Raw genomic sequence first — 18,572 nt, forward strand, 5'->3', positions numbered from 1 at the left:
CAGATCAATGACTCTCATCATTGATGTTTCTCTCTCTCTCTCTCCCTCTCCCTTCCTCTCTCTGAAATCAATAAAGATATATTTAAAAAAAAAAAAAAAAATACTGTCCTTCCTCCATTGTATTGCCTTTGTGCCTTTGTCAAAGATCAGTTAACTGTGTTTATGTGGGTCTATTTCTGGGCTCTCTGCTCTGTTCCATTGATCTCTTTCTCTATTCTTTCATCAATACCACACTATCTTTATTATTGTAGCTTTATAGTAAGTCTTGAATCAGGTAGTGTTAGTCATCCAACTTCATTCTTCTCCTTCGGTGGTGTTTTGGCAACCACTGATTCTTTTATGGTCTCCATAGTCCCCTCCCCTCCCCCCAGAATGTCATATAGTTTGAATCATCCAGTATGTAGCCTTTTCAGATTGGTTTCTTTCACTTAGTAATATGCATTTAAGTTATATGAGGGAGCAGGATTGTTATGTCTTCATGAAGAATTGACCTTTTATCATTATGTAATGTCCTCTTTATCTCTGATAATTTTCCTTGGTCTGAAGTCCATTCTGCCTGTAATTAATACAGCTATTTCCCCTTTCTTTTGATAAGTATTAGTATGAGATATATATATATATATACACACTAATAAATAGTCCAAGTTATATATATACATATAATGGATATATATATATCCATTAATTTACTTTTAATCTATGAGTTTATAATTAAAATATAATTTGCATGAGTCTTTATATTTAAAAATAAAGTGGGTTTCTTGTAGACATCATACAGTCAGGTCTCATTTTTTATCTACTCTGACAGTCTCTGTCTTTTAGTTGGTGTATTTAGACCACTGATATTTAAAGTGATTATTGATATAATTGGATTGATACATAGAATATTTGTTATCGTTTCACTTTTATTGCCCCTGTTCTTTGTTTCTACTTTTGTATTCCACTTTATTTCTGTCCTTCGTGGTTTTAATTGAGCATTTTACATGATTCCATTTCCACACCTTTCTTAATGTATCAGTTATACTTTTTTTTTGGTAGTCGTTTCCCTACAGTTGGCAATATACATTTACAACCAATCCAAGTCCACTTTCAAATAACACTATACTACTTCACAGGTAGTGTGAGTACCTTAAAATAATCCTAATTTCTCCCTCCAATCTGTCTCTTTGCTGTCACTCATTTCACTTATGCATAAATGAAATTGAATGTATTGATGCTACTATTATTTTGAACAAACTTTTACGTTAGATCAATTAAGAATAAGAAGATTTTTATTTTACCTTTACTAGTTCCTTCTCCAATACTCTTCCTTTCTTTATGTAGATCCAAGTTTCTAACCTTTATAATTTTCCTTCCCTTTAAAGAACTTTTTAAAAACAATTCTTGCATAGCAGGTTTACTGGCAACAAATTCCCTCAGTTTTTGTTTGACAAAGCTTTTATTTCTCCTTCATTTTTAAAGGATAATTTTGCAGGGTACAGAATTCTAGGTGGTTGTTTTTTCTCTCTCAACACTTTAAATATTTTACTCCACTCTCTTCTTGCTTGCATGCTCTCTAAGGAGAAGTCAGATGTAATTCTTACCTTTGCCCCTCTATAGATAATTTTTCCTCTGGCTTCTTTCAGGATTTTTTCTTTATCTTTGATTTTCTGCAATTTAAATATGCTATGACTAGGTGCAATTTTTGTATTTGTTATTTTTTTTTTTGGCATTTATCCTGCTTGGTGTTCTATAAGGTGTCTGGATCTGCTCTTTGGGGTCTGACATTAATTTGGGGGAAGTTCTTAGTTATTATTCATGTAAGTACATATTCTACAACCAAAACATTAGTTTTAATGACTATTTAGATCCTTCACCTTCTCCTTTTTTGGCTGCTCAGAATGTTTTAAGCACAAACAAGTACGAATCTTGCTTGTCTTAAAACATGACTATAATTCTTATCGGTCACTTTTCATTCCTCTTATTTGCAGTAGACATCGCAGGGGGCTTACATCTTATTTTTAAAAATGACCCCACTCACACCATACCACTCACTAGGTGCTCTCTTCAGTCCCAACGAACATTTCCAAGCACAGCCAATTTGCTCTTACAACTACTTGCCAGACAAACCCAGTCAACAAATCCTCTTGCAGCTGCTAAGTAGAAGTAGAAGACTGACATCATTGTCAAAGACTAGCCCAGGTATTTAGTTAGATGTCTGTATGCAAGTTATTTTATACGTGAGGGAAATTGTTGTTGTACTGTTGTCAACACACAACAGCAAAACCAGGATTTACAAGAGACCGGAAATGAGGAAAGCATACAGTCTGGGAAAAGAAAGGGTTTTTCTTGATGAAGCTGATTCGCTGGAGGGCATCAAAGAGGCAAAGTATGGGAAGGCCAGTGTTGAGTAGGCTGGCTGGGTGATCATGGAAAACAACGTCAGATATTTCTGAAAAGCCTTCGGAGCTTGGCTTGGAAGCATGCATGATAAGCTATCAAGTGTCTGCCTGTGGACCATTAGCATCACACTTTAGGTAAGTCAGGTTAGTACCAATAATTTCTCTCATCAGAATTTCTCATTTTCCCTCTTTGGTCAAAAGTAGCTCCTAAAAGTATGGGCTCAGACATGAGGATTTCATTCTCTTCTTGAGCAAATGTCACCAGTTGGATGTTGACTTGGGATAATGGCCATCGAACATTAAATTATCCAGATATTTAACAGTGGAAGAAGGCAACAAGCATGAGGACAATTGCAAATCTCTAACAAACATTTGGCACCCTATTTTTATCCAGGTTTTATTTATGCATTTATACATTTATGTGATAAGTATGAGAAGACCATTTGATTATATAAGAGTAGTTTAGAATGTGCTTATTGAGGAACTAGAAAGTAAACATAACAAATTTGTCTAAATTTAGTTGACCTAGTTATGGAGGACACCTTAAAACAATCATATGACCCTGGAAGGGCCTGGTGGCTGATGTGATTGGAAAAGGAAAAATTAAGAGCAATGGGAATAGCCCTGGCTGCTGCGGCTCAGTTGATTGTGCACCATCCCATGCACTGAGACGTTGCTGGTTCAATTCCTGGTCAGGGCACATGCCTGGGTTGCAGGCTCGATCCCCGGTAGGGAGCATGCAGGAGGCAGCTGAGCAATGCTCCACTCTCACATCGATGTTTCTCTCTCTCCCCCTCTCCTTCCCTTTATCTCTAAAAATTAACTGAAAAATCTTAAAAGACAGACAAAAACATAATCATGTGAGAAAATAATTGGACCACTACTTGATTCATGTTTCTGTCTTGCTTGATGTTCCTTGGGTTCACTTAGAGGCTTTAGTATGCTAATGAAAAAAAGTTGACCCTTGTATGTTAAGGATTTTGTTCCTGTCTGTTTTAAGGCTCCTTTATTAAAGTCAAACATTCCTACAGAGACCTACTGTATGTTTCCATTATCCCTGGTGCAGGAATTCCATTTTTCATATATTTACAGCTAATGGGTAAATATGAAAAAAATCTAGACGTTTAGAGGGAGGAAGAAAGCTCTGATACTTAGAATTACAGGAACACATATTGGTGCCCGTACAAGCAAATATATACAGTGCATTCTATCTCTGATCAGAAGCACAAATTACCTTCTCAAACTTACAAATGCCAGGAAACACCAGGACCTTCAAGGCAATCAGACAAAAACAAACAAGCAAGGTTAACTAGTATTTCCTGGTATCTGCCACCTGACACAGAATGGATTTCTGTTGAATGCCACCTGGCAGAAATCTCACCAATGGTCAGACAACAAAATCCCACATCACTGACACCAGAGGGGAAGAATATTGAATAAATGCAAATCCGAAAAACAGCTTGGCTAGTAAGAGCCAAAAAGCTCAATCGCTCTCTGTACTACTCACCAGGCGAGCCAGGAAAGGTGAGTTGGGGACCTGCGGGACCTAAGCCGGGCCGGTGCACCTTCAGGCAGCGTACTTCTCTTGGTTCCGACGGTAGGACTCAGGTGGGGAAATTCTTGACAAAATTCTCTGTGTTGTGGAGAACTCTTCATCCTGAGTCTGGCCCCCTTCTGCCTGCTGCTGCCGGTAGCCCTCCGAGAAGGATTGGGGCTGCCTTCCTCTCAGTGAAGGTGGAATTGCGCGGGGGGTTCTGTTCGCTCTTGTTCAGCCTTCCATAGGTGAAGGCGTGGAGTGCCTAGGGAGTTTTCCCTCAGCTCTCCTGACTGCGCCCTCCCATTTTGTAGTACTAATCTCAGCAGTTGGTGAAGACCAGTGTGACAAAGAGTTGGGGACAGTGCGGTCTATTTCTGGGGCTCTTCTAGATTCTGTTTTGCCAGCCCCACAGCCCCACACATGGTCCTGAAAGATTGGTTAGAAATTAGGCTGCTTGGTCCTGAACCCCATTTATGGTAGATTTCTCCTCCCTGCTCTGTTTCAAGCAGAGATGAAAGCTGCTGTGGCTCTATTTTGTCTTATAAGGTCTTTTCATTTCTGGAGTGTAGGTTAAGGGTTAGCAAACTTCTTTAAAGATCAAATAGTAAATATTTGGGGCTTTGTGGGCCCAGAGGCAAAATTGAAGAGGGCTTATGGGAAGACTGTTTGTGTTGTATCGTCTTTTTCACATTTTATAGTTAAAAATGTAAAAACAAGGGTCAGACAAAAACAGGGGTTAGCTGGATTTGGCCCAGGAGCCAAATCAACCTCGTTTGGTTCATTTAGGGTTCTTTTTCTCTTCACTGATGGATTTTTTAAAATTTATGATTGTCATCTTTTCAGCTTGTTTCAGTTGGTATGGTCAGAGGTCTGTACCAAAACCAGTATACTGATATCACGCTTCTATCTGACCCTGGGTCTGATTTTATCCCAAGGCCTAAATCATTTTAACCCTGTTACAGGCACACAGAAAAGTGTGGAAGTCCATCTATGGTTATCCTCTCATTGGACAATAACTGAATAAATATCCTAATAAAATTTATAGATCATTCAATGTTAATGATCCAGAACATATCCACTGGTACTAGTGGTAAATATTTTTATTATTTGTGAATTTCAGGTAACCAGAGGTATTAAGTATACATTAACTAATAGTTAGGCCAGGTATTAAGTATACGTTAGAATATATTTATGTATGTATACATTAAAATATACATTACTTTCTTATTAATCTCTAGATACAGCCGTATATACCCACAGAACGTAGAAGTTCTTGTGTGTGTTGACGACTGAAATGGTTAACGGTGTTTGTGCTTTAGCATGCGGGCAAGCATGCCTGGCTGCTGCTCATTAGGAGGCCCTGATTGTAAAAGAATACTTGCTTTCCTAGGGAAAGGGCTTGATGAGGAGTTGTCTAATGGGTATCGAGTTTCAGTTCTGCAAGATGAGAAAGCCCTGGAGATTGGCTGCGCAACAATGTGAATATATTTAGCACTCCTGACCTGTTCACTTAGAAATGGCCAGGATGGTAAATTTCATGTCATGTGTGTGCTTTTTAACCACAGTGCAAATATTTGCTTTAAAAACATTATTACATAAATAATACCTAATAATTATGGAAAAATCAGAAAATAAGGGCAAGCAAAAAGGAAAAAAATCACCCACAATCCTACAGTTAAGTTTAGCATTTTGTTGCATAAATTACGTATGTGTAGGTTCATGCTGAATATGCTATTTTATAACCTGACTTTTTCAAAGTTTACACTATTTTTAACCATATTTTAAGTTCTGTGTTCTTAATTAAAAATCCAGGGGAGTAGGAGATTTCCCATTTCTGTGAACTCTCAGGCCTTAAACAGAAGTGCACCTGCATGTTTAGGGGTGCATACTTCTCCACCCATGCTCCTCTCTTTAGACCATGTCCTCAGGAGAAGGGGTCCTCCACCCCCGCTCTGTCATTCAGTCCTGCTGCCATCTTGCAGGAGTTCCTTTAAGATATGCTCACACCTGCAGAGGCTTCTGATACCTGTGTGAACTGCTGAACCTACTTGTCCCCTGGTCTCCTTGGTCACATGTCTATGCACTGGGATCCTGTAAACATGCCTTCGAGCAAGGTTAACGATTAAATTGTTAAGATGAAAGGTCAGGAGAACTGCCTTGAGTTTTAACATCAGCATGGAGATGACACATCACTGCTCACCTTCCACCTTCTCCGAGGAAAAGAATAAATAAGAAACCACACGGTGACACGGGAGCCTTCCTTCCAAAGGAGCTCCAGGAATCATGCTGGAGAACTTCTGCAACTCTACTTTTTGGGTGAGAAATTACACTTATTCACTTCTCAAACTCAGAACAAGTGGTAGGTTAGCCTGGAGTGGCTGCCAATAAGGACCAGAAAAAATAGCCATGCAGTTGGTCTAAAGCTCAGGGTGAAGGGCGTCAGAATGTCTCCAGAGGCCATTCTATGTGGGAGGAGTAATATATATATTTTATAACATAGGGTTATTGTATCCGGACTCTTTTCTTAGACAGGCTATCTACAAAATTGCCCCTCTAAAGAGAAATAGGGAAATGGCTTCCAATTGCATCAGTGTTGGGAGTGGGAACTGTGTAATTTGTGGGGTAGGAGGAAGAAGAGAAGTCCCATGGTTGAGCCCTGTTGGGACAGGTTGATGCCAAACAATAATGCTGTGTCCCGGAGGACCTGGCGGTTAGTGATGCGGGCGAGGGGCTGAGGCCAGGGATGCAAATCTGGGCCTCATGAGCTCTGAGACAATGTTTTGAAACATTAGAGCAGAGAATTTCAAGATAAACAGGGTGAGCAAAAGAGCCCCAAATGGTTTAGCGGAAGAGAGGATGAGGAGGGACCTTGGCTTTAGCGATATTGAGAAAGTGTGGTTGGCGCACTCCTGGCAGCAGCATCAGAATTACCCAGAATGTCAACATACTTTAAATATCTCAGCTAAGTCTCTTTAATTCTAAAGTCAGATATCCTTATGGAGAGATCAGAAGAGCAGGGATGAGACAGCAGAGCACAGGGGGAGCACATCCCAACCTTAGAAAGAACCTGGGCCCCAAGGCCTCCAGGCCAGGAAGGTGGGGCTTCATAAGCTGGCCCTGGAGGGCTCTCTGAGAACTGCCTGGCAGATCATCTTCATCAGGGCACCTCAAGATTTCCTTTAAAGAGCCTGTTCAAAACAATTTAAAGATACCTACCCTCACGTGACTCAGAGAGAACTAGTGCCCCCCAGCTCGCAGGCCCCTTCTCACTGCAGGCGCGAAGACAAGAGGGGAACGTGCGGGGAGCGAGCCTTCTGCCCCAGTGTCGGCCGCTTCTCCTCGGTGAGGAGGGGCCCTTGGGCCCTGGCATAAGCTCTCTGGAGTCTAACTGTCGTAGGGTGACGAGCATTCTGTCTGCCTGCACGTTTGAGTGCCTGCCGGCGAGTTCATTCCGTGCTAAGACTAGAATAAGAAGCTTTTATATCCCAAGGAACTACTCCCCTTTGGACAGGAGAGCGGTCCCTTGTCCTCCCACAACTTGGCAAATGCAGGGTGACGTGTAGTCAGAATAAATGGTGGGGGAGAGAAACACAGGAAGGAAGGTCTTTAGAGGTTGTCTTGGCCAAAAAAGTCACTAAATGTCATTAACCAGCGACTTTATATCAATGGAGATGAGTAGAAAGCTACAGCTACTTAAAGGGTCAGGCTGGATGTAGCTATAGAACTTAGTTCAAATTGTTTGGAAACTGGTTGGGTGGAGGGTGTGCGCTAAGGCCGGTCTTCTGTCTTCAAAAACATGTAGCCAACAACCCTTACATTTTGGTTCCCCCAGAACTCCTCGCTGCTGGATAACCCGGAGGCGGACCTGCCGCTCTGTTTTGAGCAAACTGTTCTGGTGTGGATTCCCTTGGGCTTCCTTTGGCTCCTGGCCCCTTGGCAGCTTCTCCATGTGTACAGATCCAGGGCGAAGAGATCTTCTATAACCAAACTCTACCTTGCTAAGCAGGTATGGGAACCCCAGTGTTTTCTAACTAATTCCTTGGTGCACCATAGAGACATATTCTTGGTAGTTAAAGCGTCTCCTTCCCTGTCTTTAACCAGCCTCCCCAGGTGCTGTTGTCTCGGGTAGAGCCATGTTCTGAGTGTCCCTCTCTCCACCTGCCCTGTGCCTCACTGGTCCCTTGCTACATCTTTTAGTTACGGTGACTTTGATTTTTGTAAAAGAATAGTGACTCAGAAATCTTATGGATAGTGGACACCCTAAACACCAATAATGGGTACTCAGTCAAATGCATGGTTATTGTCTTTTCAATATTTGAGAAGTGAACACGGGATTTCCTATCTTTCAGCTGTTCTTATATATCAGGAGACTGTAATTCAGTTGGCACCTAGCATGAGGTGAAAATGAACTATATGATGTCCTCTACACCAATCAGCCAATCAGCCATCATCACTCATCCCCCCAAATTTGGATCTGAAATAGGGCTTTCACTCCCCCACAGTCTTCCATAGTCTAGATGGTCACTCACAGTAGAGGGAGGAAGGGTGAGTGCTCACAGTGACATGCCTGAGTAGGGAAATAATGGAAAGGACACTGTTGGCAGGAGAGAGCCAGGAAGGAATGAGGAGAGGAGCCCCTCAGCCAGCTGCACTGATTAATGCAGAGAGCGTCTTGTGGGAAATGCACGACCCTCAACTGAGGTTGCTACCTCAGAAAATCCACCGTCTTTTTTCCCCAGTTTTTACCCCTATCTGTCCTGACCTTTAAACAGGGCTTTAGAAAGGCAAATTAGACCCAGAGTCCTATGAACATACACATACAATGATCTCAGGCTACCTGCAGTCAAAAAGGAAGGAGAAAGGAACTTGGCTGAAGGCAGTGGGATTTGCACTGACACTGAGATGGGGCCGGTAGGGGTTTTTGTAGGGCTCTGGATAGGAAAAGCACAGTGTCTGGGAGCCTGGGACAGGCTCGCTGTCCGCCCTGTTGACCTGAGCGCTCAGTGCAGGACCTAGCACTCAGTAGGTATTTGTTGAATGTTGGTATTAAATGTACTCTAGAAATAGGAGTTGAGGCAAGAGTGTTTTAAACTCTGAACGTTGAACAACATGCTTCAGTACCCTTGGGAATGAATCAGCTTTCGGTCAGAGTTAGCATCGTGAGCAAGGGAGATCCTGAAAGGAGTCATAGCACAAGTTTGTATCTTTCCACGATGCCCGGTTTATTAGGGGAAGACTCCTCAACAGGCCAACAGTCACACGCAGGTTACACTCGGAGAGGGGGAGAGGAGGAGAGGGGCGTCAGTCTCGGGCCAGGAGCTGCAGGGGCACCAGGCCCGCCTGTGGGCAGCCGAGCTGCGTTGCGGGGCGGCTGGTTGGAGCGCCGAGTTCTAGCCTGCAAGGGGCCGAGGCCCCACTCACATCGGTGTCCAGTCGGAGTCCTTATCCAAGTGTCCAGGCTTGTGGTTTGGGGTGTTTGGGCCCCTTCTGTGGCTATTCCTGACCCCTCCTAAGGGCCTTCCCATTACACCCGATTACCTCGGCCTTGGCATGGCCCTTGACATAACTGTCACGGCGGCAGTGACTCCACCCTGGACTGTCAAAGGTGTCCAAAAAGCCCGCTCTGCTCTTGCTCTCTACAGTCCGTCAGGTTAGGGGGATTCTGCCATTTTCTGGAGTGTCCAAGGAAACCCTGGGTAATGAGTAAATCAGTATTTCATCCTAATCATAGCTATTAACTTTTAAAAAACAGCTTTCTTGAGACATAATTCACATTACCATATAATCCTCCCATTTAAATACAGTTCTATTTTTTAAAGTATATCACAGATAGGCGCAACCACCTGTCAATTTTAGAACATTTTCATTCCCTCAAAAAGAAACACCCTGTCTCCTCACGCCCCTTAGGCATCAGCATCACTAATCTCCTTTCTGTCTCTGTAGCTTCCCCATTTGAGACATTCCATAGGAACGGAACCCTGTGTGGTCTTTCATGATTGGCTTTCACTTGGCATAGGCTTTCAAGGTCCATCTATTTTGTAGCATTTATCAGCACTTCATTCCTTTTTATGGCTGAATAATAGTCACTGTTTGAATCTATCACATTCTGTTTAACTTTTATAAACACAGATTTCTATGGAGAAAAAGAAAAGCAACGTATTAGTTCCCCTCGACCCCCCCTGTGGCTAATAATCCCCTCAGCCTTGCTCAGGGGCTCCAGTTATAATTTATACTTTATTTATTTGTCCCCTGCCTTGAGAGTGAGGACACGGATTAGCTTCTTCTTAAAAATTTCAAAATAATTAGTCTCCTCTCTGAAAAAAGTCAGAAGTATAATTCCTCACAAAGTAGAACTTCGCTTCTCCGAGGGCTTTCTTAACTCACTCCTCAACTTGATTTTTAAATTTTACTTCTCTGCTTCCTTGTCTGCCTGCCTTTGGGCTGTTTGTTCCTCTCTCCCTCTCCTGAATAGCTGCTACTGCCATTCTTGTTTAGTCACTAAGGCAGTGTTTACCCCATCTGAACTAAGTTTATTTGCTTGACCCAGCTGGTGAGAGACTCTGCAAATTTATCTGTGTAAAGGTGCGTCCTTCCTGGAAAGTACCTGATGCACAGTAGGTAGTTGAGTGAATTAAATTACAAAATGAATGAATGAATGAGCTCACAGTCCTAGGGGAACAAAAGAGGAATCTGGTTCTGGAGGTTGTGAAGGTGCTGGGGTGTGAGAAAGATGTGCAGCAAAAATTAACTTGGTGTTGAGCCAGTGAGTCATGGAAATCATCTTCAAGTATTTGCAGAAGTAGGACGTAGAAGATTACCTAGCTTGTTCTGAAAAGTTTCAGAGAGCAAGATCAAGGTAAGTGGGTGGAGGTTGTTCCAGGGAAGTCAACTTTGGATAAATATACAAAAGAACTTTCTAATAATAACAGCTCTTGGATAATAGAATGAACTGTTGGGGGATATGGTCCCTGAAATGTTGAAACTGAAGTTAAACGTTTGTCTGCCTAGAAGTGGTGGAAGTGGATATTCTCTATAATGGGTAGAAGGTTCAACCAGGGCACCTAGTAAAGTGCTGGGGATAGGAGAACTGTGAAGAGATGGAGAGATATTAAATATGGCCAAACCATTCTCCTTTCTTTCCTAATACCAGTGTGATTGTATCTCCTAGGAGTTGAGTTCAGTAAATTCCATGTATGCTTGAAGTTCCTCCAATAAATCAGAGATCAAGGGCAAAGACTATTAAGGGCTTGGTAATCATTAAATAACCACAAGATATCCGTGATCCTAAATAAGCTATGTGTGTGCGTGTTTCTTATAAAAAATAATGCATGGTTATTGTAGAAAGTTTGGGAAATAGGAAGAAAATGAAATCTATTGGAAATTGTATCACTCTGATATACTCTTGTTAACATTTTGATATGTTTCCTTTCACTCTCTTAAAAAAGAAAGAGTCTCTTACCCCACTACCTCCCAGTCCCATTGTCCAGGCCTCCATTTAAAATTATTATTTTTTAAATATATCTTTATCGATTTCAGAGAGAGAAAAAGAGAGGGGGAGAGAGATGAAAACATCAATGATGAGAAAGTCATTGATCGGCTGCCTCCTGCACGCCCCCGACTGGGGATCGAGCCTGCAACCCAGGCATGTGCCCTGACCGGGAATCGAACCCCGATTACCTGGATCCTAGGTCGACGCTCAACTGCTGAGCCACACCCGGCCGGGCTAAAATTATTTTGATGGCTACCTCCATATCTGCAAATAATGTATTTATGCCTGTATTTCTTGATCTATCAATTTATATATATATATATGCATAGATAGATAGATAGATAGATAGATAGATAGATAGATAGATAGATAGATGATAGATGATAGATAGATAGATAGATAGATAGATAGATAGATAGATAGATAGATAGATAGATAGATAGATATAATTTCTGCTCTCATTGAGCCAACTCCCAGCTTCCTTTTTCTCTCCTCCTCTTTCTCGCAGTCTTTTAATTTCGCACGATTATTTTCAGTTCTTCTGTTGGTTACCTTTATACCTAAAAACAATCTGCCTTTGATTTTAAACTCTACATCTTGATACCACTTGTGTAAGATGAAAGAATCAGAGCCCCCAAATTTCTTGGATCTGGAGAACATCCTCAAATAAAAATTTCAGAAAGTGCAACAGTAGATAAAGTCTGTAAGTCCTCATTTCTGAAAATGTCGATCTGAATATGGAATGCTAGGCTCAAAAGAGATTTTTTAGAACTCTGAAGATGTCCCTATACTGCTCCACAGCAACCTGAGCTACCGAATGAGGATTTTCCTGCTTCCTGTCACCCTCCCCAGAAGCTTTTATCCCCCTTGCTCTTGATGCCCTGATTTCATGAGAGCCTGTTACATGGGTCTTTTTTCATTCAATGGGTTCTACACGCTCAGCCTAAGCACTCATGCCTTTCTTATCTCTGAGAAATTTTCATGTATTACTCCTTTCACTTTCCCCCCTCCAATTTTGAAATTCCATGTCTCCAGGACTTCTTTTAGGTGGATGTTGGACTCTGAATTGATTCTCCTTCTCAACTTCTCTCTTTTTAAAATTTCTTTTTAGCTTTTCTCCTATATTCTGAAAGATTTCTCCAATTTTTTCTTCCTGTCATCCTAAAGAGCTTTTATTTTTAGCAATCACAGGTTTGACTTCTAAAAATTCTTCTGAATTTTTAAGTATACCTCTTAAACACACACACACAGCAACCTTTTAATGGATGCAATGTCTTCTCAAATCTCTCATACAACATTAATGTTAAAATAATTAAAAATCCTTTTCTGCCAACTGATGTGGCTCAGCAGTTGAGCATTGACCTGTGATCCAGGAGATCTCGGTTCGATTCCCGGTCAGGGCACATGCCCTGGCTACGGGCTCCATCCCCAGTCGGGGGCGTGCAGGAGGTGGCCGATCAATGACTCTCTCATCATTGATGTTTCTCTCTCTCCCTCCCTCTCCCTTCCTCTCTCTGAAATCAATAAAGATATATTAAAAACAAAAACAAAAACCCCACAATGAGGTACCACTTCACACCGAGGGCAACGACAATCAGCAAGGTGGGAATAAGAAGTATTGGTGGGGATGAGTACAGTAGGCCCCCCTTATCCTCAGGTGGGTAGGTGACCCTCGGGGATAAGACCCCCCAGTGGATGCCTAAAATGGCAGATAGTATTGAACGCTGGATACACTGTGTTTTTTCAGACCCACACATAAACTGCGTGGCTTCTCTTTGGCACATCTGAACTCCCAGCATCGCCACTCTTGCACTGGGGGCCGTTATTAAGTAAAATAAGGGCAACTCTCCACAAGCGCTCGCTCCAATACTAGACAGTCAATCTGACGGCCCAGGCGGCTACTAAGTGGCTAACGGGTGGGTAGTGGGAACAGCATGGAGACAGAGGGGCGCTGCCCACCCGGGCGGGAGGGAGCTGGGTGGGGAGAGATTTCACCACACTACTCAGAACAGCACATAATTTAAAACTTGTGAATTGTTTATTTCCGGAACTTTCTGTTTACTCTTTTCGGACTATGATTGACCCCAGGTAACAGAAAACAAGGAAAGCAAAGGAAAAGGAGGGACCATTGTGTTAGAAACGCACATTGCTGGCAGGAACATAAGAGGTTGCGGCCACTTTGGAAAACAGTTTGTCAGTTCCTCAAAATGTAGAGTTTGCACAGTTACCAAATGAATCAGCACTTCTACTCCTAAGTATACACCTGAGAAAACTGAAAACCCAAAAACTTGTACACAAATGTTCCTAACACCATTATTCAAAATAGACAAAACATAGAAATAGCCCAGATGTCCATCAACCAATGAATAGATAAATGAAATACGGTATACCCATACAATGGCATATTATTCAGCCATAAAAAAGGAATGAAATATTGATACAAGCTACAACCTGGATGAACCTTGAAAACATAATGCTAAATGAAAAAAGCCAGACACAAAAGGCCACGTATTGTATGATTGCATTTATATATGAACTATCCAGACTAGGCATATATAGAGACCAGAAGCAGATGTGTGGTTTGCCAGGGGAGAGGGGAAGGGGGGAATGAGAAGTGACTGTTTAATGGGGAAAAGATTCCCACTTCAGGTGACGAGAAGGTCCTGGAGCTAGACAGTGGTGACTATCCAACATTATGAATATATTTAATGCCACTGAATTGTATACTCTAAAATGGTTAATTTTACCTTATGTGTATTCTACTACAATAAAAACAAGTTTAAAAATTAACTACTGATTCATGCTACATGTATAAAACCTTGAAAAACCATATGCTCAATGAAATAAGTCAGACCCTTGAGGTTACATACTGCATAATTCCAAGTATAAAAAATGTCCTGGATAAGCAAATTCATAGAGACAGAAAGCAGATCTAGAGTTCCCAGGGGCTGGAGGCGAGGTGGGAGGGGAATAGGGTATTACAACTTAATAGGTACAGGTTTCATTTGGAGTGATGAAAATATTCAGGAATCGAAACGTGATCTCCTGGGTCCTAGGTCCATGCTCAACTGCTGAGCCACACCTGGCTGGGCACTTTTTATCTTTTTAATAGATAATTTACAGAGGGTTACAAAATTTAAAAGATATGAAAAAGTACATGATAGTCTAGTCACTCATTCCTGTTTGAGTTGGCAACCATCAATACCAGTCCCAGAGATAACTCGCTTGTACAAATAGCTACCTACAGATGCTTTTTCACACAAATGTTAATGTCACATGTATACTCTTCTGTGTCTTGAAGATTTTTCTATTTGGCACATGATGATCTGCTTCTCTCTTTTTATTGGCTACTTGAGATGCTGTTATTTGGACATATCATAATTTACGTGCCCTAATAATAGAAATGTAGGCGGTTTCTGATCTTCCACCATCATAAGCAATGCTGCAATAAATAGCTTCGTACATATGAGTATGTCTGTAGGATGAACTCCCAGAAATGAAATTACTGGGTTAAGCATATGTGGACTCCAAATTTTTATAGATAGTATAAATTCCCTTCCATTGAGGTTTTTTTCTTTCACCAACTTTTTATTATCAAACTTGTTGATATTTGCTAGTCGTTAAGAAAAATGGTATGTCATAATTTGAAATTGCACTCTTATTGCAAGTGAGGTTAAACATCCTTTCCTATGTTTAAAAGCCTTTCGTGTTTCCTTTTCTTTAAATTATCCATTTGTATTCTACTCTTTGCCTACCATTTTTGCCGTCTGTTCCTGGAACCGTGCATTCTAAAGAATGACATCCTCCTAACAGTGGTCTTTTTTCCTTCTCAGGTGCTTGTTGGGTTTCTTCTCATTCTAGCAGCCATAGAGCTGGCCCTTGTCCTCACGGAAGACTCTGGACAAGCCGCAGTCCCTGCCGTTAGATATACCAACCCAAGCCTCTACCTGGGCACATGGGTAAGGCCATCGCCACTCCTGCCCTGTTTATCTTATCTCTATTCAAAGTCATCCAACTGAAATTTACTCTTGTGGAATGAAATCAAGTCCAATGTCATCTACCTTTTTCAAGGAACCTGTGATGAGGCAAAGCTTGATTATAATGGGCGAAACAAATTTTAGCTTTTCGTTTTCTTTTGAACACTGGTTTATAGAGCCTTCTTCTTAGGGTAAGAGCTAGCTTTAATGACTAAGATATGTATCTTATGCTCTCATATCTTGCCACCTAAGGATCACATGTGAAATTCAGGTTAACTGATATAAAAGAATTTTCTTAAATGCTGTAAATATTACTTTTAAATTGATCGACTGTAGATCATAATCAATGGATTACTATGTCTAGAATTGTTTGTATAAATTTGATGACAGAAACTAGATGCCATCATTTTAAAAGAAGAAGATGCCTCATAACTATTTGGATTTCCAGTCTTTCTTGAAAAATCAGAATGTCTGGCAACTATGGGCAATGGTCAGCTAGGACTGAGTAGCAGTTTCCTCCATTAGACCCGGCTTTTCTCAGTGCAGTCTCCCACACTTCACTCAGTGACATGGCCTGCCTCACCCCTGCAGGCATATTGTTTGTTAGCACTGCTTTGAACAAACAAAGAAGGGGCTAGGCTGTGCTGCGGCCGGCTCAGAGCTGACTGTGTGCGTCTCTTCCCAGTCCTGCATCTAGCGACATCATGCTGGAACTTGAAACCCACCACAGTGCTCCCACAGAAATTGGCAACTGCTACAAATCATGTTTCCCCCCACCCCCCAGAATATTGGTTAACTAGCACAGGTATAAATCATGCCCTCCACCCCAGAATATCTGTTTACTGAGTTTAGGAGACAAACATTTAATTAATTATACCTAAGTGAGATGTTACAGGGGAAGTTGTTCTTATTAGCTGCTTAGTCTGTGATACTATCAGAAAATAGTATCCAGCAGAATCTGCCTCCACCACCTATTATAGTGCCTGAAGTTAATTTCCTTGGGTCTTGAAAAGTTTTTTTTGGCTCCCAAAGTAACTCCATTAAAATGCAAATGGTGACCCTTCTTTGCTAAATCCCCACTCAAGTGTGGTGAATACAGATGGGGTGCAGAAGGGGGTTCCAAAAAGAGCATGGAGGCCCTGAAAAGAGAAATTTGGATGGTGTCAGGGAGGAAATCTACAATTCGGCATTTGTATGCTTTCTGGGTGGCCAGGTTAAGTACAACAATCTTCTCTTGGAGGCCTCCTTTCTTCCTTTGTTTTCTGACATCCTTTTTGCCTCTTGTCCTTGGTTAGTGACAATATTTTTCAGAACTTGATGTGAATGTCTTTCTAGCTCCTGGTTTTGCTGATCCAGCACAGCAGGCGATGGTGTGTGCAGAAGGACTCCTGGTTCCTGTCCCTATTCTGGATTCTCTCAGTACTCTGTGGCACTTTCCAATTTCAGACCCTGATCCGGATGCTCTTAAAGGTCAGGAGGACACAGAGGGTCACATGAGGAGAAACTGCTAGGCAGCTTTTCAGTTGAAGCCAAAGCAAGTTGAGCCTCAGGATAGAATTGTATTTAGGGCTTTTGATATAGGCTTTAATCATAAATATTGACATATGTGGGCTGTTTAGACTTAATTTGGATAAAAGGCTCATTTTCTCTTTGTTTTTTGTTTTCCCATAGGGCAACGATTCCAGCCTCGCCCACTCCTGCCTGTTCTTCATTGGCTATGCGTTCCAGATCCTGATCCTGGTCCTTTCAGCATTTTCGGAAAAAGATGACTCTGCAGATGTGAGATGAGAAATTGACCCACCTAATAGATTACTCAAATGAATGGCACCTTGACAAATATGAGGCATCCAGGTCTAGGTGTCCAGGTCTCATACAGGTCCCCCAAGATGTCTAGGTCTCATGGAGGCCCCCCGAGCCCAGAATACAGTAGTATAGACCATTTTATGACATAAGGAAACAGAAGGCGACTAGAGTATGGAAATATTGACTATGACATTGACCCTCCAGTCTTTAGCATAGACAATTAATCCATACATCTATGTCAAAAGGTCTGGTTATCATTCAACTGGGCCTTAGGGTCTCCAAATAAATATATGTTGAGCAGCCTACTTAGGAATCATATCTAGTTTCTAGAACAGCATCATATCAGTTTCTGATTTTAGAGTCCCATGGAGTTCCTGTTTCCAATTGATTTATTTTCTGATTTTTTTTGTGTGTTTTGCAGAATCCATCACTCACGGCTTCATTTCTGAGTAAAATTACCTTTAGTTGGTATGACAGGTAGGAAATGTCTGGAGAATGGGTTATGTCTATCCCCACCTCCTTACTTTTCTGAAAGTGATGGAAATCTTAATTTTTCAAAATGCCTCCTGTGGCCTCTGTTTCTCCTCTTCTTATAGCTGGTGGATGTTAAAACTTACAGACCAATTTAGTTCAGTCCCTTCATGGGGCAGACTGGATGCTGAGGAGAATATGGAAGGAGACTTGCTCTTGGTAGCCTGGGGGTTCCCTGGAGAAAAGGAAAGGCTGTAAGAGAAGGAGGAAGTAGAATAGGAACAGGGGAACGTGGGGCAACTGTGGGCCACAAGCTTGGGGGGTCAGGGGTGAATTGTTGGCCTGGGCTCCCAGAGGATCTGGAGCAGGCATTCTTGTCCTTTGTGGTTCCACAGACCCTTTTGTCTGGTAACACTCTGATAATATTAAACAAAAAGCATAGGGTTACAAAGGGAAACAAATATACTGAAATATAGTTACCTAAATAGTTTTTAAAGAACCAGTTGTGTGATGTAGTAAGACAAGTGCTTCTTTATTAATGCATTAAATAACAAGATCTGGTGATGGGTCTAATACCGAGCATAGCTTCACAGTAGTGATGAGTGTAAATGGGCCATGAAAACGCCTGCGATTTCTCCCAGGGACAAAGGCCCAGGTCCACATTCTTACAACTCTGGTTGGTTGCCTTTGTTCATATCAGAAGGAAAGGCTAAATATCAGTTAGAAGCTGTTGAAAATAAAGACATGATTTATCCTTCATCCATTTTCTCAAATCCTAGGTTGAGGAGCTCTGCGCTAGAGAGCCAATATGGAGGTGGCCTCCAGGTCTGCTCAGCTCCTTAAGGGCGTCGTGGAGGGCCCCCCAGGAGATGCCAGAGCAGCAGAGAGGCAGCCAGTGTTTGAGGAGGAAGGAG

At 41.8% G+C, this 18,572-nt stretch overlaps 1 protein-coding gene across 2 annotated transcripts in view; it reads left to right on the forward strand.

The window, feature by feature from the left end:
* Window positions 1–6,067: 6,067 nt before the first annotated feature.
* The window catches only part of ABCC2 (ATP binding cassette subfamily C member 2), a 49,781-nt gene continuing 37,276 nt past the window's right edge, over window positions 6,068–18,572 (forward strand). The window contains exons 1-6 of one of the 2 annotated variants that reach the window (XM_081158928.1): window positions 6,078–6,234; window positions 7,751–7,924; window positions 15,241–15,366; window positions 16,720–16,854; window positions 17,056–17,163; window positions 17,609–17,664. In XM_081158928.1, coding sequence (XP_081015054.1) covers window positions 6,202–6,234; window positions 7,751–7,924; window positions 15,241–15,366; window positions 16,720–16,854; window positions 17,056–17,163; window positions 17,609–17,664 — 632 coding nt within the window. In that variant the 5' untranslated portion in view covers window positions 6,078–6,201. Of the gene's footprint in view, window positions 6,235–7,750; window positions 7,925–15,240; window positions 15,367–16,719; window positions 16,855–17,055; window positions 17,164–17,608; window positions 17,665–18,572 lie in introns of both variants that reach the window. The other variant, XM_081158929.1, reaches the window with a different exon arrangement.

This window comes from Miniopterus schreibersii (genome assembly GCF_964146895.1).
Source record: "Miniopterus schreibersii genome assembly, chromosome: 14".
Taxonomy (NCBI): domain Eukaryota; kingdom Metazoa; phylum Chordata; class Mammalia; order Chiroptera; family Miniopteridae; genus Miniopterus; species Miniopterus schreibersii.